The 20,467-nt window shown below is 51.5% G+C and overlaps 2 protein-coding genes across 2 annotated transcripts in view; one reads left to right on the top strand and one right to left on the bottom strand.

Moving 5' to 3' along the window:
* The window catches only part of dis3l (DIS3 like exosome 3'-5' exoribonuclease), a 208,260-nt gene that overhangs the window by 63,749 nt on the left and 124,044 nt on the right, over nt 1-20,467 (top strand). The window lies entirely within an intron of this gene.
* nav2a (neuron navigator 2a) overlaps nt 1-20,467 on the bottom strand; it is a 132,118-nt gene that overhangs the window by 34,253 nt on the left and 77,398 nt on the right. The window contains 8 exon segments of the mRNA XM_062471740.1: nt 2,705-2,823; nt 5,575-5,958; nt 7,692-7,800; nt 9,845-9,948; nt 10,966-11,908; nt 11,911-12,135; nt 16,874-16,998; nt 17,598-17,622. Coding sequence (XP_062327724.1) covers nt 2,705-2,823; nt 5,575-5,958; nt 7,692-7,800; nt 9,845-9,948; nt 10,966-11,908; nt 11,911-12,135; nt 16,874-16,998; nt 17,598-17,622 — 2,034 coding nt within the window.

Here is a 20,467-nt window from a genome sequence, read left to right as displayed (position 1 = left end):
GTCACTAGTACTCACATATACTCTGTACTAGTCACTAGTACTCACATATACTCTGTACTAGTCACTAGTACTCACATATACTCTGTACTAGTCACTAGTACTCACATATACTCTGTACTAGTCACTAGTACTCACATATACTCTGTACTAGTCACTAGTACTCACATATACTCTGTACTAGTCACTAGTACTCACATATACTCTGTACTAGTCACTAGTACTCACATATACTCTGTACTAGTCACTAGTACTCACATATACTCTGTACTAGTCACTAGTACTCACATATACTCTGTACTAGTCACTAGTACTCACATATACTCTGTACTAGTCACTAGTACTCACATATACTCTGTACTAGTCACTAGTACTCACATATACTCTGTACTAGTCACTAGTACTCACATATACTCTGTACTAGTCACTAGTACTCACATATACTCTGTACTAGTCACTAGTACTCACATATACTCTGTACTAGTCACTAGTACTCACATATACTCTGTACTAGTCACTAGTACTCACATATACTCTGTACTAGTCACTAGTACTCACATATACTCTGTACTAGTCACTAGTACTCACATATACTCTGTACTAGTCACTAGTACTCACATATACTCTGTACTAGTCACTAGTACTCACATATACCAGGGTTTTTCCTGCATAGAGAACATTTTGGCGCGCGCCAAAGCCGTTTTCCCAAGCGCCAATGACAAATCCCGAGCACCAAAGGCAAAAAAAAGTCTGCGATGAAGAAAAGAAAAAAAGCTGTGTTCATCACGCGTGCAATGCATGTCAGCGAATATGTTCTCAATAGTATGTTTCAAGTAGGCTACAGCCGAACCCTCGTTCTGTTTTGATCAATAGTAATCGAGTTGATAAGCGTGTCTTCTTGTCTGATCAATACGCAACTGTGAGGTGCGCGAATGGACAGAGCGGCCAGTAAACTGACGTTCCGCTGCGAGGGCCAGCCCGACGTGCACAAATACACCTGTACAAATGCAAATTAAATTTCCACTCAAAATGCTGACAAAAGTTTGATTTACGATTTCCAACGCAGCCTCCATTGGTATTCTTAACCTGGAATGATAATAAATAGTGCAGTGTTTCCTCTATGGCTACATTTCTGCCGCCACGGTATCAGAAATCAGGCTGTACAAAATTTTAGGCCGTCTATCAGCAGTGATTGTTAGAGTGCATGTCGGAGAATTGCACGGACATGCGCTTCACACCGCAGTTGAGATTGCGTGTGTGCGTCCTTGAGAACTGTAAGTCGTATAACTTATGTTGTCAGTTCATTTAAGCCTGTTATTGTATTAGTCTATAGTTCTTGCAAATTTAAATCAAGTTAACTGGTGATTTTCGTTGTTTGTATTCTTCCCCTGCTAGCTAAGTTGTCTGTTGATTCGATAGCGGTTGCTGCCCTTGCTCAGGTTTGTATTTTAGGTGCATTATTATGCTGAAGTAGTTTTAATTAATAAAAAGTGGGTTTATTGTTCTTATTTGCTACAGAATGCTTAGCCTATCAAGATCAAATGAAGCAGGCAGTGTACTTGCTTCAGAGTGGCCTACCTTAATCGATAGACCAGGCTACTGACCATTTACAATAAGTTGTTGTGTCAATTATTAATTGGCAGCATTTATGCCAATTAGAACATACTTTATGAGTGTAAGGTGTCTTTAAGCAGCCTAATTTGATTGCTTTAGGGGAAATAGGACGAAAATATGTGCAATATTACATTAGCTATTACACTATTACATTAACCTGTTCCGAAATATAGGTTTAGTTTCGGCGGGGGGATACCTGGGAATAAATACATTGATTAGAAAAAAGAAGAAAAAAAAAGAATATATATATACATATATATTTTTTTTTTTTGAGCACCGAAGACCCATTTTGACCCAGGAAAAACCCTGTATACTCTGTACTAGTCACTAGTACTCACATATACTCTGTACTATTCAGTAGTACTTACATATACTCTGTACTAGTCACTAGTACTCACATATACTCTGTACTATTCACTAGTACTCACATATACTCTGTACTATTCACTAGTACTCACACATACTCTGTACTAGTCACTAGTACTGTACAGACACATACTCTGTACTAGTCACTAGTACTCACATATACTCTGTCCCAGCCCCACTACCCTGCAGCAGTCTTGACTAGACTGTTATGTTCATGTTTTTAACGTCTCTGTCTCTGCCTCCTTCTCTCCCTGTCTTTCTCTCTCTCTCCGTCTCCCTGTCTTTCTCTCTCTCTCCCCCTCTCTCCATCTCCCTGTCTCTCTCTCTCCCCCTCTCTCCGTCTCCCTGTCTTTCTCTCTCTCTCCGTCTCCCTGTCTTTCTCTCTCTCTCCCCCTCTCTCCGTCTCCCTGTCTCTCTCTCTCCCCCTCTCTCCGTCTCCCTGGCTTTCTTTCTCTCTCCCCCTCTCTCCGTCTCCCTGGCTTTCTTTCTCTCTCCCCCTCTCTCCGTCTCCCTGTCTTTCTCTCTCTCTCCCCCTCTCTCCATCTCCCTGTCTTTCTCTCTCTCTCCCCCTCTCTCCTTCTCCCTGTCTCTCTCTCTCTCCCTCTTTCTTTCTTTCTTTCTTTCTTTCTGTTTCTACAAGCTAATCAACAACTGCAGGTCATGCTAGGGTAGGGGGATCGGGGATGTGTGTGTGGTGTGGTGTGGTGTGGTGTGAGCAGTGAGTCCTACCTGTCTGCATCTCCCTGTCCCTGCTGGTGCTGCAGGGTTTCCCTCACGGCCGTCAGGCTGTCGGGCAGGCGGTTCAGCCGGCGAGCGTACACACTCAGCCCTCCGTCCGTCAGGTATCTACACACACACACACACACACACACAGGGTCAGAGGTCACACACTCCTATCTAGCACTTCATGGAGGTACAACTGTCAGAAGAGAGTCAGAGGACTAAGTTTGTAAAAGAAGCTAACATCTCCAGGAACAGTGAAGAGGTTCAGGAGCAGGAGAGAGACCCTGGCAGGGAAGGCAGACAGACAGACAGGGCAGACAGGCAGGCAGGCAGACAGGCAGACAGGGCAGACAGACAAACAGACAGACAGGCAGGCAGGCAGGCAGGCAGGCAGGGCAGGGCAGGGAGACAGACAGACAGGCAGGGCAGGGAGACCGGACTAAGGAGGCTGTTCTAGTGAGGCGGCCCCTTACAGTTAAACAAATACACCCTATCAGCCTAAAACAACACTGACCTATTCCTCAAATATTTAGCTTTTTAAGAGAGTTTAAATGTAGAAAAACCTTTTGCTCATTTCAGAGATGCCTAACTCATTCAAATATTTGTCCGTGTAATGAGATCCCGGCAAGTTTGGGTGCATTGGGTCTATGTCTGTGGGCAACCGAGAAGGGCTGGGTGTTTCCTCCTGGCTGCTAAACGGACAGAAACATAAGCAGAGTAACTCCCCTGACAGTACAGATACCCTGTCATCTCTGCACACACACACACACACACACACACACACACACACACACACACTGGGAGTGCTGCAGAGACCCACAGACAGAGCTGCTTTGTGTAAATCTTCAGTCCAACTGAACCAGCTCAGGGTTGTGTGTGTCACACAACAGGCGTACACTACGGTGTGTGTGTTCTCTAGTGACAGGCGTACACTAGGGCTACTGTACAGCAGCTACTGTCCAGGCCAGACGAAAGTCTTAAAGAAAGTCTTAGCTAGCAACAGAAAACAAGCAGCTCCATGTGTTGACAGACGAGGTGAGAGCAGTAGAGCTGATCCACACCTCCAGCCTGCATCAGACACACAAGACTTTTACAAACAACATTCAGGTTCCTCTACTTCCTAGCGTCAGTTCAAACTGCTGGACATACCTTTCCGCCTTGAACATCTGAACAGGATCTGTTTATCCCAAACAGAAGAGACACTCTCCTGATCCAGGAGAGACACAGGAGAGACTAGATCCCAGCTGTGTAGTGATTCTACATGCATCAACAGTGTCTGTCTACATTGTGTTGAGGTGAGTGTTGTATAAATGAGGTGAAACTCAGTAAGTGTGTCTGAGTGTGTGTGTGTTGATGCGTGCTAGCTTGTCTGAGAGGAGGAAGAGAGGGGGAGGAGGAGGAGAGGGGGAGGAGGAAGAGAGGGGGAGGAGGAAGAGAGGGGGAGGAGGAAGGAGACAGGGAAGGAAGAGAACACCATCCCCCAGCCTGTGAGCGAGAGGTGGGGGGGGGGCATCTCTAGGGGCCAGCGGAGTGAAATGGAAAGGAGTGAGAGGAGAGGAGAGGAAAGAGGAGAGGAGGGAGGAGAGAGAAAGGAGAATAGAGAGGGGAGAGGAGAGGACAGAGGGAAGAGAGGAGAGGAGGGAGGAGATATCTTGAGTTGTGTCTAATGTACAGAGTAATCACACTGTGTCCATGCACACACAGACACACACACACAGAAACAAACACACACACACACACACTTCCCTGGGCTCCAAACCCTGAGGCTCCAAATGCAATCTAGTCAATGTGTTTCCACGACAACCATTTGAATAACGACTAAATTCTCCCTCTATCAATCACCCTGTCTTAAAGGCACGAACACACACACACACACACACAGGGCTGAGAGGGGCTGGGGGTGAGTATAGACACACACAGGGCTGAGAGGGGCTGGGGGTGAGTATAGACACACACAGGGCTGAGAGGGGCTGGGGGTGAGTATAGACACACACAGGGCTGAGAGGGGCTGGGGGTGAGTATAGACACACACAGGGCTGAGAGGGGCTGGGGGTGAGTATAGACACACACAGGGCTGAGAGGGGCTGGGGGTGAGTATAGACACACACAGGGCTGAGAGGGGCTGGCAGTATAGACACAGAAGATCCTTTTCTTGATACCAGCTCCATATCACTCACCTGGCCAGGTGTATGTGTGAGTGGGTTAGGATCACCTGGCCAGGTGTACGTGTGAGTGGGTTAGGATTTAAGGTTTGTATGTGTATTAATAACATCGACCGAAGCAGGGGTTTGATTGCCGAGTGACACAGCGAGGTGTCATAAGGCCTGTTATAACACACATGCATAAGGCCTGTTATAACGCACATGCATAAGGCCTGTTATAACGCACATGCATAAGGCCTGTTATAACGCACATGCATAAGGCCTGTTATAACACACATGCATAAGGCCTGTTATAACAGATCAGGTAGCAAACAGCTAACATGTTCAGTTTATCTCCTCAGAGCCAGCGACTGGGTGTGGAGTGGCTGTAGCTCAGAGGTGGAACATTTCATGGGTGGATCAAAGGTTGAATTTCCCCCCAATACGTCACTTTGGATAAGCAGTAATTATTATTATTATTGAGCTTGTCCTCTCCAGGTTGCTTTAGTTCTGCTCTCCTAAAGTGAAGACACTCTGCCGCCCTCTGGTGGCTAAACAGCTGCAGCTCTTGTAGCCAGAGAGACGTCGAGATGCAGATCACCTCAACAGTCCAGCACATTCTGAGGTCAGAGACCAGGAAGCGTCTGTGTTTCCAAAACAACGTCTCAGGTACCAGACACGGTGCAACAGCATCCCAGACAAACACAAGCTCCTCCCCCCTTCTTCTACTCACCCGCTGGTGACATCATCAGCCCGCGCCGCGTTCTTGCTCAGCACATCCCCGTCGCTCATGTACCCTGTGGCGTCCATGGCGACCAGCCCGTCCAGGTCTCCCTCGTCGCCCCCCCGCTCCAGCCCCCCGGGGGCTGCCCCCCGCCCCCCCAGCTGCCTGCGCAGGGGCCCAGGGTACAGGTAGCGGCCCCCCGGGCCCCCCGCAACGCGCCCGCCGTACCCGTTACCCAGGGAGGGGGCGTCGCCCGCCTGGAGCCGGGGGCTGGACTGGCCGAGTCGCCACGACGACAGGGAGGGGCGGGTGGAAGTGAGGCTGAGGATGCTCCGCCCAACGCCGGAGTTGATCTCCGTGGTAACAGTTCCGTCGAAGGTGGTCTCTAAGGTGCTGCGTTTGGGAGGGGGGGAGGGGAGGACGGAGATGGAATGGATGAGGTGGAGAGGAACAGGAGGAGAGGGTTAGGGTTTACATAGCTTCTTTTGTTTTGTCTTTCAATCTTTAACAAAAACAGCAGTGAAATAGCCCTCAGATCCACTCAGACAGACCAGAACCCTGATCAAACACACAGTGTGGGAGGATAGAGGGGTGAGGAGAGGAGAAAGAGAGGGAAGCTACAGTCTGGTGATTCTGGAGAAAAAGGAAGACCATCCTGCTGACATCACTGTCCATCTCAAACCACGAAGGTCGGCCTTCTGTCTGTCCCGGCTCTGTCCCCCAGCGGCCCTCACTCTCTCCCCCAGCGGCCCTCACTCCCTCCCCCAGCGGCCCTCACTCCCTCCCCCAGCGGCCCTCACTCCCTCCCCCAGCGGCCCTCACTCCCTCCCCCAGCGGCCCTCACTCCCTCCCCCAGCGGCCCTCACTCCCTCCCCCAGCGGCCCTCACTCCCTCCCCCAGCGGCCCTCACTCCCTCCCCCAGCGGCCCTCACTCCCTCCCCCAGCGGCCCTCACTCCCTCCCCCAGCTGCCCTCACTCCCTCCCCCAGCGGCCCTCCCTCCCCCAGCTGCCCTCACTCCCTCCCCCAGCGGCCCTCCCTCCCCCAGCGGCCCTCACTCCCTCCCCCAGCGGCCCTCACTCCCTCCCCCAGCAGCCCTCACTCCCTCCCCCAGCGGCCCTCACTCCCTCCCCCAGCGGCCCTCACTCCCTCCCCCAGCGGCCCTCACTCCCTCCCCCAGCTGCCCTCACTCCCTCCGCCAGCGGCCCTCACTCCCTCCCCCAGCGGCCCTCACTCCCTCCCCCAGCTGCCCTCACTCCCTCCCCCAGCGGCCCTCACTCCCTCCCCCAGCGGCCCTCACTCTCTCCCCCAGCGGCCCTCACTCCCTCCCCCAGCGGCCCTCACTCCCTCCCCCAGCGGCCCTCACTCCCTCCCCCAGCGGCCCTCACTCCCTCCCCCAGCGGCCCTCACTCCCTCCCCCAGCGGCCCTCACTCCCTCCCCCAGCGGCCCTCACTCCCTCCCCCAGCTGCCCTCACTCCCTCCCCCAGCGGCCCTCACTCCCTCCCCCAGCAGCCCTCACTCCCTCCCCCAGCGGCCCTCACTCCCTCCCCCAGCGGCCCTCCCTCCCCCAGCGGCCCTCACTCCCTCCCCCAGCGGCCCTCACTCCCTCCCCCAGCGGCCCTCACTCCCTCCCCCAGCGGCCCTCACTCCCTCCCCCAGCGGCCCTCACTCCCTCCCCCAGCGGCCCTCACTCCCTCCCCCAGCTGCCCTCACTCCCTCCCCCAGCTGCCCTCACTCCCTCCCCCAGCAGCCCTCACTCCCTCCCCCAGCGGCCCTCACTCCCTCCCCCAGCGGCCCTCACTCCCTCCCCCAGCAGCCCTCACTCCCTCCCCCAGCAGCTGGAGAGAGAGGCTGTGTTCAGAAGTAAACACACTAACTGTCCAGACTGCGGTGATCCGGTCAAACAACCACTAGATGTCTCCCTGTACTGCAGAAGTTGAGACAGTGAAAGCTGTGATCTACTTCAGGCTGAGTTCGTGTGCATACACAGGATGGCTTCATTCTTTAAGGAAGAGAGAATACCTACAGAAATCATGTGAATGTTCTCTGGATCAGACCTGAGGGCCAGGGTTAGTAATCAGACCTGTTTGGTCAGGGTTAGTGGTTAGGGTTAGAGGTGGTACAGACCTGTGTGTGACCTGGGTTCCCCGAAGGCTAGACATGGTCTCCTCCAGGTTCTGTCTGAGGTCTGCAATGTTCTTCACCGTCCTCAACCTCCGAGTCTCCGGGTCTTCACCTGCCAGGAGGGAGACAAAGACTCGGGTCACCAGATATGACAAACAAACATCAATCAATCTCCCGTTTCCAGACCTGAGCAGCACATGTCCTACCAGACCTGAGCAGCACATGTCCTACCAGACCTGAGCAGCACATGTCCTACCTGACCTGAGCAGCACATGTCCTACCTGACCTGAGCAGCACATGTCCTACCTGACCTGAGCAGCACATGTCCTACCTGACCTGAGCAGCACATGTCCTACCTGACCTGAGCAGCACATGTCCTACCTGACCTGAGCAGCACATGTCCTACCTGACCTGAGCAGCACATGTCCTACCTGACCTGAGCAGCACATGTCCTACCTGACCTGAGCAGCACATGTCCTACCTGACCTGAGCAGCACATGTCCTACCTGACCTGAGCAGCACATGTCCTACCTGACCTGAGCAGCACATGTCCTACCTGACCTGAGCAGCACATGTCCTACCTGACCTGAGCAGCACATGTCCTACCAGACCTGAGCAGCACATGTCCTACCTGACCTGAGCAGCACATGTCCTACCAGACCTGAGCAGCACATGTCCTACCAGACCTGAGCAGCACATGTCCTACCTGACCTGAGCAGCACATGTCCTACCTGACCTGAGCAGCACATGTCCTACCTGACCTGAGCAGCACATGTCCTACCTGACCTGAGCAGCACATGTCCTACCTGACCTGAGCAGCACATGTCCTACCTGACCTGAGCAGCACATGTCCTACCTGACCTGAGCAGCACATGTCCTACCAGACCTGAGCAGCACATGTCCTACCTGACCTGAGCAGCACATGTCCTACCAGACCTGAGCAGCACATGTCCTACCTGACCTGAGCAGCACATGTCCTACCTGACCTGAGCAGCACATGTCCTACCTGACCTGAGCAGCACATGTCCTACCAGACCTGAGCAGCACATGTCCTACCTGACCTGAGCAGCACATGTCCTACCAGACCTGAGCAGCACATGTCCTACCAGACCTGAGCAGCACATGTCCTACCAGACCTGAGCAGCACATGTCCTACCAGACCTGAGCAGCACATGTCCTACCAGACCTGAGCAGCACATGTCCTACCAGACCTGAGCAGCACATGTCCTACCTGACCTGAGCAGCACATGTCCTACCAGACCTGAGCAGCACATGTCCTACCAGACCTGAGCAGCACATGTCCTACCAGACCTGAGCAGCACATGTCCTACCTGACCTGAGCAGCACATGTCCTACCTGACCTGAGCAGCACATGTCCTACCTGACCTGAGCAGCACATGTCCTACCAGACCTGAGCAGCACATGTCCTACCTGACCTGAGCAGCACATGTCCTACCTGACCTGAGCAGCACATGTCCTACCTGACCTGAGCAGCACATGTCCTACCTGACCTGAGCAGCACATGTCCTACCTGACCTGAGCAGCACATGTCCTACCTGACCTGAGCAGCACATGTCCTACCTGACCTGAGCAGCACATGTCCTACCAGACCTGAGCAGCACATGTCCTACCTGACCTGAGCAGCACATGTCCTACCTGACCTGAGCAGCACATGTCCTACCTGACCTGAGCAGCACATGTCCTACCTGACCTGAGCAGCACATGTCCTACCTGACCTGAGCAGCACATGTCCTACCTGACCTGAGCAGCACATGTCCTACCTGACCTGAGCAGCACATGTCCTACCTGACCTGAGCAGCACATGTCCTACCTGACCTGAGCAGCACATGTCCTACCTGACCTGAGCAGCACATGTCCTACCTGACCTGAGCAGCACATGTCCTACCTGACCTGAGCAGCACATGTCCTACCTGACCTGAGCAGCACATGTCCTACCTGACCTGAGCAGCACATGTCCTACCTGACCTGAGCAGCACATGTCCTACCTGACCTGAGCAGCACATGTCCTACCTGACCTGAGCAGCACATGTCCTACCTGACCTGAGCAGCACATGTCCTACCTGACCTGAGCAGCACATGTCCTACCTGACCTGAGCAGCACATGTCCTACCTGACCTGAGCAGCACATGTCCTACCTGAGAGGTCCTCCATGGATGTCTTGCAGAAGGGCGCAGTCTCTTCCTCCCTCCCTTCGCAGCCCCCCTCGGTTGTCATGGTACCCTCCACATCTGTGGATGACCTAGAATGACACAAGGTGGTCAGAGGTCAGAGGTCATATTCTGGACAGACGGATTGTTCTAGCGGCGCTTACAGACGGACAAAGAGATGTTTTGATTCTAAACTCAACAACCCGTCACTCTGCAACCTGCCAGTCAGGACCTGTGACCCAGCCCGTGTTTAGAGACACTAGTCTCCCCTCATTTCTGACCAGAAACAGACAGAAGTGGTATGATCCTGGAGGTAATACCATCCGAGAGGTGGAGGAGAGGAAGTTTATAAGTTATATATAATAATAATATAATATATATAATTTGGAGGAGGGTGGAGCCAGAGAGGTAGTGTCTCTAGAGGTAGTGTACCTAAAGTGTACTTAGAGGTAGTGTACTTAGAGGTAGTGTACCTAAAGAGTACTTAGAGGTAGTGTACTTAGAGGTAGTGTACCTAAAGAGTACTTAGAGGTAGTGTACTTAGAGGTAGTGTACTTAGAGGTAGTGTACCTAAAGTCTACTTAGAGGTAGTGTACTTAGAGGTAGTGTACCTAGAGGTAGTGTACTTAGAGGTAGTGTACCTAAAGTGTACTTAGAGGTAGTGTACTTAGAGGTAGTGTACTTAGAGGTAGTGTACTTAGAGGTAGTGTACTTAGAGGTAGTGTACCTAGAGTGTACTTAGAGGTAGTGTCCCTAAAGGTAGTGTACCTAGAGTGTACTTAGAGGTAGTCAAATCAAATCAAATCAAATGTATTTGTATAGCCCTTTTTACACGCAAGCATGTCACAGAGGGCTTCACATATGCCCATAGAACTGCCCCTCAACCAACCTAAACCCTCAAGGAAGACAAGGAAAAACTCCCAAAAAACTCTCAACAGGAGAAAAAAAATGGAAGAAACCTTGGGAGGAGCAATTCAGAGAGGGATCCCCTCCTCCAGAGACGGTTGGTGAGAGAGAGGAGCAGAACACAGGCTAAACATAGTCATACAGTGTACCTAGAGTGTATACTACACTATGTAATTCCATACGCGGCCCTCCCTTGTCCTCACCTGTACATGAAGGGTGCCACGGTGGCTGTGTTGGGGTGGCTGTACTGCTGTTGAGGCTGAGGTAGCTGCACGCTGACTGTATTGCTGGCTGTGCTCTGTGTAGTTCCTCCCGCAGCCACCGGGGCGACGCTGTGGGTCTGCGGGGCCCTGCCCTCCGTGGAGGCCAGGCTAGAGGTAGAGCTGGACTGTCTGCTGTCCCGGTCCGGGGGCCCTCGGAGCAGCCCCACCCCACCCCCCAGACGCATGCTGCGGGGGCGCTCCCCGCCCTCCCGGCCACCCCCAGAGGGGACCTTGGCCCCCGGCTTTGGTATTCCGCTGTGCGTTGGGAGGGGGGCAGAAATTGTGTCTTTTTTGGCTGCTTTGCCCCCCTTGGGTATGAAGCTGGCGATTTTCGAGGTCCTCTTGGCGCCAGAGGTCTCCGTTTCTGAGGCAACGGCAGTTTCCTCCTTAGTCTCCTCCCCCCTGAGTTCCGTCCTGTCGGGGATGGAGATGCGCTTACCCGTCTCCTTCCCTTTCTCCTTGTCCTTCCCTTTCTCCTTGTCCTTCCCTTTCTCCTTGTCCTTGTCCAGGGCTTTGGCAGAGCCCTTCTTGGCAGTCAGGGCTCTGCTGAAGGTGCGCTGGGCGATCCCCCTCAGGGCGATCTTCGGACTGCTGGTTGTCGCAGCGATGTCAGCAGCGGGAGGCGGTCCGTGAGCCGTCCCGTTACCGGTCGCCCCCGGCCGTGCGTTCCCCTCCTCCTCCAGGGCCTCGGTGTTGGAACCCGCCTCAGTCTTCCCCCCTGCTCCGGCTGCAGGCTGCCTGGCTGGGGCAGAGCCGGCTGGCTGGGGACCCCCTCCACTGGAGGACTTGGACCCCCCTTTGCTGTTGAACAGCTTGAGTTTCTCCAGCATGGACTTCTGGGTAACGGCCTTGGGAGGGGCGTCCGTGGGCGGGGCTGCTTTGGGGGGCTGTCCTGCCGGACGGACAACATGGTGGAGGAAGAGGAGGAGGGCTTGGAGCTAATGGACCTGCTCCTCCAGGGCTTGCTGCTGCTGGAGTTGGGCTGGGGGATGGCGGAGGAGGATGGAGGGAGGAGGGCCGAGGTAGAGCAGGAGATGATGCCAGTCACAGGTGGTGACTGAGCATGCTCAGTCATCACCGATGGCTGTGAGGTCACGCCCTCCGAGGATTCTGGGATGGAGAAGAGAGGAGGACAGGAGAGAAGAGAGGAGATGATAGGAAAGAAGAAAGGAGGAGAGGAGAAGAGAGGAGAGAAGAAAGCAACAGACAGAACCAGCAGACGAAGATGGAGGAGGAAACAAAGATAACAGTTAAAGAGGAGAATTCCCACAGACCACACAGCGAGTCACCATATAGGGGCCGGCGCTGCAGGCAGCTTGTGTTGAGACAAGAGAGAAGAACTTGTCACTTTAGAAACCTCCCCACAGTCCACTTCCTCAGACACACTTATAAAGCCCTTCATACTAACACACAAGTCACCCTTCAGAAACTGTTTATAAAAACAGGAGAGGCGCGCTTTCAAGACAGGCCAAGAAATCCACAGTCACCAGCACACTTGTTAGGTTTGGACTTATATGGACAGGTCTTGGTCTAATCCTCCTCACTTAGAAAGAGGTTTTATCATCCAGCCCCGGGTCTGCAGAGTCTGATTACATGCTGCAGAACGAGAGAAGGACTCACAGAAACACAATCATAAAAAGGTAGAAATGCTTTTGTTGATATCGCTCGCTTCACTTACCAAGTCCGGTGTCAAGATAAACCCACACACCCGAGAAGGAGAGATCTGAACTCCGACACCCAAATCTGACTCAGAAGAAGGAGGTTGGTGACTGACTACAATTCTGTGTTTGAATATTCAAACTATAACTGCCAAACCGCCAGACAGAGAGAGAAAGAGAGAGAGGGAGCAAGGAGAAAGAGAGAGTAAGAGAGAGGGAGACAGAGAGACAGAGACAGAGAGAGAGAGAGAGAGAGAGAGAGAGAGAGAGAGAGAGAGAGAGAGAGAGAGAGAGAGAGAGAGAGAGAGAGAGAGAGAGAGAGAGAGAGAGAGAGAGAGAGTGCCTTGGGGGAAGATAATAATGTTCTGTTAGACCACATCCCTATGCACATACACACGGGTACACACACAAGTACACTTGCAAACACAACAACCCTGACTTGCTTCCAGAGAAATCCAACTTTACACGCCTGTTAACATCTCTGGCAGCAGTTTCAACAGACTTTCCGTTTCTGTTTCAACGCTGGTATCTCTTAAATACGCACTCACTTCACTGTGGTACAATGCTGGGTACGTGACTGTAAACATCAACCCCGATTTAACACTCAAGTCGGATTTCACATTCACACATTTTGGACTTGTTAAGTTTGCTTGGAATACATATACCCGGCACCATTCACACACACCCCTCCTCCAACCCCTCCACCCCCCCTTCTCTTTCTACACATTTATTTCGTTTTTAAAGAGCCTTTCATGCACTAATTGGAGGGAGGAACCTTGTAGCGGGCCCTCTCGTTTCCTCCTGTTTAGTATTTAGCGAGCGCAGCCTTAAACAATGCATCCATTAGGAAGTGATTAGGACCCAATTATCCGTGCTAGCAGTTAGCGAGCGAAAAGTGGGTCAGGCTGCTAATAGCTAGCTTCCTACTGGAGCACCGGAATGAGAGAGAGACCAGCTGTAATTATGGAGGAGGTAGAGAGAGGGGGTGGGAGAGAGAGTGTGAGAGAGAGAGGGGGAGGTAGAGAGAGAGGAGGTAGAGAGAGAGGGTAAAGAGAGAGAGGAGGTAGAGAGAGAGAGAGAGAGAGAGAGAGAGGAGGTAGAGAGAGGAGGTAGAGAGAGAGAGGCGGTAGAGAGAGAGGCGGTAGAGAGAGAGAGGCGGAAGACAGAGAGAGGAGGTAGAGAGAGGAGGTAGAGACTAGAGGCCGATATTATCGGCCGATATTATTGGCCGATATTAGGCATTTTCCAAACTATCGGTATTGTCATTTATAATGGACGATAAATGAATATATTTATTTATTTTTAGTGGACAAAACACCCTTCAACCATGTTATTAGTGTTGCCGTTGCATAGTTTGTCCACCAGAGGGCACTCTACAACATTATTTTCTGCTTCTTCAAAAGACTCATGGTTCCCCTCGCCTGGTAACCATTTACCTCTCGACCAACCAGAGCAGGGGGGGTACCTCTTGACCAACCAGAGCAGGGGGGGTACCTCTCGACCAACCAGAGCAGGGGGGGTACCCCTCGACCAACCAGAGCAGGGGGGGGGGCAAATACGGATGAAAGCCAGTGGTGACCGCAGGTCGACCATAGAGACCGTGAGGACCTGAGGACCACACACATCTAACCCTAACCTGAGGACTGACCACACGTAAACATCTCTAACCAGGTTAGAGGGGTTGGTGGCGGCTGACACTGTTTAGCTCTCCGGTCACAAGATGCTAATCTGCAGCTCTCAGTCTTGCTGCATATACTGGTGACCTGGCTGTGCCCTGAATACACACACAGCAACATATAGACACACACACAGCAGCATATAGACACACACACACACACACACAGAGATCAGGACAGGAAACACACAGCTTTACCTCAGGAGTATAAAGGGTTAGGGTTATAAAGTATAACATGTTAGGGTTATAAAGTATAACATGTTAGGGTTATAAAATAGAACATGTTAGGGTTATAAAGCAGAACATGTTAGGGTTATAAAGTAGAACATGTTAAAAAGTATCAAGTATAAAGAAGTATAAAAAGTAAGAGATACAAACTATGTTTTCTAACACTCCTCAATAAGAGTCCTGAAACTCCACCCAGCACCAGAGTCTCCGTTTAAACTGCCGACTCATCACATCCACGCTTCAGATAAAACACACACACACACACAGACACACACACAGACACACACACACAAACACTCCTCAGTAATTGTATGCTGGTAAGTGAGTGGGACAGCCTGTCTCGGCCTGTCTCTTTGTTCAGAGTAAAACTTTTTAAAGTTCCTCCACATGAATAAGCTCAAACAGACCTGCTACAGGACATTCAGACAGCCTGTGGACTACACACACATACACACACACTCTCTCTCTGTGTCTAATACACACACACACACACACACACACACTCTTTAACACATATACACTCTCTCTCTCTCTAATATATACACACACAAACACACTCTCTAACACAAACACACACACACACACATAGGTGCAAGCACACTCCTCAATCTATCTTCCTGTCACACACACACTGCAATGTCGCCTTGTGTCCTCCTTTCTGAGGATTGCAGTGTGGCATTGCAGTGTGGCCCTGCTGTCACACTGCAGCCCTGCTGTCACACTGCAGCCCTGCTGTCACACTGCAGCCCTGCTGCCACACTGCAGCCCTGCTGCCACACTGCAGCCCTGCTGCCACACTGCAGCCCTGCTGCCACACTGCAGCCCTGCTGTCACACTGCAGCCCTGCTGTCACACTGCAGCCCTGCTGTCACACTGCAGCCCTGCTGCCACACTGCAGCCCTGCTGTTACACTGCAGCCCTGCTGCCACACTGCAGCCCTGCTGCCACACTGCAGCCCTGCTGCCACACTGCAGCCCTGCTGCCACACTGCAGCCCTGCTGCCACACTGCAGCCCTGCTGCCACACTGCAGCCCTGCTGCCACACTGCAGCCCTACTGTTACACTAGTTGTGGGGATAGGGGGGAGGAGCGGGGTATGGAGGAGGAGTGTGGGGATGTTGGGGGAGGAGAGGGGAAAGTGTGGGGCTAGAATCTGAATCAGCTTTCTTCTTTATATTCTGTACACAGTTGCCAGAGTAAGTTTGAAAAGGTACAGCAACATCTCTATTTCTTGAGAAAAATTAACTCTTTTAAGGTGTGCACCAAAATGATGACGCTGATTTATAGAACTTTTATTGAGTCAGTGCTGACATTTTGTGTGGTGGTATGGTTTGGGAATCTGAATCTGGCTAATAAAAACAGGCTTGATCGGCTTGTCAGAGTGGCCAGTAAAGTCATTGGGGTAAACCAAGTCCAGCTCTCTGAGCTTTATGTTAGGCAGGTTGTAAGGAAGACCCACTCCATATCGGCTTGTACTGACCATCCCCTGAAGGGAGCGTTTGAGCTCTTGCCTTCAGGAAGAAGGTATAGAGCTCCCACCCACAGAACAAAACGATTTGGGGACTCTTTTGTTTTGCTATTGGGAGGCTAAATGTGCATAAATGAATGGCATGAAGTATTTATGGACGGAACTTATTCTGGGTTTTCAATATTAAGTTATCCTTGTACTGTATTGTAATGTATTGTGTGTTGTCTTGTGTGGTGTCAGGTATGCTGTTTATGTAGTATTTTATGATGGATTGAATGTGTTTTAATACCTGTCTACAAACAAATTTCCCCTTGTGGGATCAATAAAATTGACTTGACCATGCAAGCCTTGCTCCATGGTACTCTCGTACACTAACTTATGTTTGTTGTGCGTGATACCCGGAAATTTAAAAAGGCACGCAATGACAAGAAATAATATCGATCATGCCAACAAATACAGTTTAAAAGTAAAGTAAAGAGCCTGGACTTGAAAATGTAATAAGTAGAAAGTACAGATATTTGTGTAAAAAATGTAAGGAGTGAAAGTAAAAAGTTCTGTGAAGTAAAGTACTTATACCCGAAAAATCTACTTAAGTAGAGTAACAAAGTATTTGTACTTTGTTACTTCCCATCTCTGATACACACACACACACACACATCACAGTCCCTTCAGAGCTCCGTCATCGTCTAACAAGAGAGATGTGTCCAGCCCAACTCCACACATAAACGTGCGTGTATTCACTCACTCAATCACACACACACAGGGTCTCTCCCAGGACTGTGTGTGTGTGTGTGTATGTATGTGAGTGTGTGTGTGGTACCTCTGCTGGGCTGCAGGCCAGGCTTGCTTTTGTCACCTTGACTACGCCGGTTGCCGGGGGCGCTGACCGAGCCGCTGCGAGGTGTGATGTCACTGCCAGCAGCAAACACCCTGGAGGTAGGAAGTCTGGAGCGAGAGAGAGAGGGGGGAGAGAGAGGGGGGAGAGAGAGAGGGGGGAGAGAGAGGGGGAGAGAGAGAGGGGGAGAGAGAGAAGTGGGTGGAGAGCGAGAAGGGAGAGAGGGGGGGGGGAGAGAGAGGGGGGAGAGAGAGGGGGGAGAGAGAGAGGGGAGAGAGAGAGGGGGGAGAGAGAGGGGGGGAGAGAGAGGGGGGAGAGAGAGAGGGGGGAGAGAGAGAGGGGGGAGAGAGAGAGGGGAGAGAGAGAGGGGGGAGAGAGAAGTGAGTGGAGAGCGAGAGGGGAGAGAGAGAGGGGGGAGAGAGAGAGGGGGGAGAGAGAGGGGGGAGAGAGAGGGGGGGGAGAGAGAGAGGGGGGAGAGAGAGGGGGGAGAGAGAGAAGTGGGTGGAGAGCGAGACAGAAGAGGGAGAATGTTAGAAAATGTCGTCTGAGTGGCAGAGAACAGATCAACTGATGTTTGGTCGCACCGCTCCGCTATGAAGCTGTCGGGGTGGGTCATCTGACCTGTCAGGGCGGGTCAGCTGACCTGTCGGGGCGGGTCAGCTGACCTGTCGGGGTGGGTCAGCTGACCTGTCGGGGCGGGTCAGCTGACCTGTCGGGGCGGCCTGAGAACGGCTCTTTAGGAGGCAGAAAAACATGCACGTAGCACGCAAGCCGACAGCTGAGAAGGAGATTCTGCTGCGCAACTTCACAACGTTCGTTTCCTCCCCTCATTCAGTCTGACATGCCAGAGAGAGAGAGAGAGAGAGAGAGAGAGAGAGAGAGAGAGAGAGAGAGAGAGAGAGAGAGAGAGAGAGAGAGAGAGCCAGCAGGTCTCGCTCATTTAACTTTCAGTTCTGGCTGCCATGAATCCTGTTGTAAAAATTTGTCTCCTGTATTAAACTGCTGCTCAGGGTTAAGGTTAGGGTTCAGGAACAGCAGCCGTGTCGAGGTTAACGCCTGTTGGTTGATGAGCGAGTGAGAGATCAAGCGAGGGTGCTGGATGATGAGCGAGTGAGAGAAGCGAGGGATCAAACAAGCTCTTTATTTCTCTGCTTCACCGTAAACCTTGAAATTCTAAGCTTTGATTCTGATTCATCTGTGAAAGAAGACAAGTTTCCTAGGTGATGGGAACTCTAAAGGGTATAGCTTAGTGGTTGAGCATGTGCTTGCAGCACGACAAGTCGTAGGTTCGACTCTCCCCTGCCCTCTGTAGGGCTTTTCTGCTAAATGAACTCATATGGGCCGGGTTTCCCAGATTCGATCATTCTTAAGGACTTAAGAAGGCTCTTAAGAAGGGTTCGGCTAAGAAGGAGCGCTAAGATAGGGGTGTTTCCCAGACGCGTTCTTAACTGCCTTCTTAAGATCCCGCCAAAGAAGCTTCTTAAGAAGCTCTTAGAGGGAGCTGCCCACCGCCGTGTGCTGAAACTAAGTCAATCGATGCCAGGCAAATCGATCACCCACCACTTTATCAGCGCATAAATCACACACAACACCCTGTTTCTCTTCTTTTTTTAAATAAACTACTTTTCATTTTCAACCATGTGTTCTGTGGATCATTTTGCGTCATTTCCTAGCTTTCAAGCCCTATAGCCTACATGATAGTTGGTATGGGTTGTGTGATGGTAGTGGGTTTAATGTTGGGAGTAGGGCGGTGGCACCCTATGTTGAAGGCAGCGTAATGTTTCCTCCCAATCCAGCACGGATCCACCAGGGAGGGATTGTGGATTGGGATCAGTGTGCCATCCACGACACCAATCACCCGGGGGATCCCAGCCATGGCATGAAATCCACGGTGGACCTGGCGGACCTCGTCCCGTATGGTGGGCATTCTGATGTGTGTCCGGGCATGGTGCAGGAGGATCGGTGTCACCGGTGATCGGTGTCCTGGCCGGAGCTGCACCTCCGGGCTGAGGGCAAAACTGCAGCGGGTTGCCCTCCGGATGTGTGGTGACACTAGGCTAGAGCTAGGTGACGAGGCGTTAGTGACACTAGCGTGACGAGGCGTTGGGTCTCCACACGGGGAAGCCGGTACTTGGACTGGACAGCCCGGTCCGACAGCACATTCAGTGGGGAGAAGTGCTGACGCACATAGGCATTTATATAAACTGTCTGGCTTCACGCACGGCGACGCTGTTGATTAGCAGCGAGAATATGCTGTATTGCAGCCATGGTGTCTCACACGCGTGGACTTTATATAGACTAGCAGGTGGAGCCTCTCTTGATGAGGTTCCAGCCAAGTTCAATTACACCTGTCAGTTTCCCTGGTATCTGTGAAATACCACAGGGGTTGTTGATGTTTTTTATAGCTAATGTAAACTCATATGCATATGCCGAATGTGTGTGAAAACGTAATGAGTGATAGTAATGATGATTCATTTTATTTATGTGCTACAGGAACACATGGGCAATTATTTATTTTTTATAACGTTATTTTTCTTCTTATGCTATTATTTTTGTTGTTCTGCAGCTGTGGGCGCACATTTATCATCACGCATGGTTTTAGTATTTCTTTGAGTGTCAGATATAATTTTCCCTGACGCGGCTGCAGTGAGCATTTGGTCGCTAAGAAGACTGTTAAGAGTGGGTCAGGCTGATCTTGCATTTCCTTCTTAGTGAAAGATCTTCTTAAGCTAAGAACGACTCTGGGAAACACGTCCTTCTTTCACAGCGCTCTTAGAACGCTCCTAAGAAGCTCTTAGCGCTTAAGAGCTTCTTAACGAATCTGGGAAACCCGGCCATTGTTATTTTTGCTCTTTGGCAATAAGGGATATCAACCTGTACTTGCACATGCTGGCCAGAGGGTGGTGGTATTGTGCTGCTTAAGGACGTGAGGCGCGTAGGAGAAGAAGCAACGCAATCTGGGATGGGCTTGATGAAAAACAACATCCTGGGTTTCACTTCAACAACGAACAAAAATCTAATGCTGTATACAAAACCAAAACAAATAAGATGTAAATTGATAGAGTCCAAAGTCCTATGTTCATGTTTCGATAAAGAACATTTGACCAAGACAACCTTGGTGGTAATACTAGTGAAGCTATGTTTACTTGTCATCATACTCATACTCATACTCAAAAAACATTAGAGGAGCCACTGCCTCATAGTTAATTATTAATGTTCACACACACACGTGCGCGCACACACACACAGAGGTTATCTAAAGGTCTCTCCCGGCCCATTGAGCATGCTCTATGAGGCGTGATGCCAGACATTGAGGGCCCCCCCTGGCCCCCTCCCCCATACAGGTCTGGCCCTGCCCTGTGCATGAGTGTGGGGGCCAGGGGCCAGGGTGGAGGGAGGCCCAGGTGGAGGTGGCCCAGGTGGCCTCAGTCACTGGTGGTACACCAGTGACTGAGGCCAACAGAAAGAGGAAGAGGGGGGAGGAGGGGGAGGAGGAGGAACGAGTTGGAAGAAGGAAACGATGCATGACCACAAAGAAGAGGAAGAAAGAGAGAGAGAGAGCTAACCTAGAGTGTTTCT

Source organism: Osmerus eperlanus, chromosome 10, assembly GCF_963692335.1.
Source record: "Osmerus eperlanus chromosome 10, fOsmEpe2.1, whole genome shotgun sequence".
Lineage (NCBI taxonomy): Eukaryota > Metazoa > Chordata > Actinopteri > Osmeriformes > Osmeridae > Osmerus > Osmerus eperlanus.
This window is presented reverse-complemented; position numbering and strand designations above follow the sequence as displayed.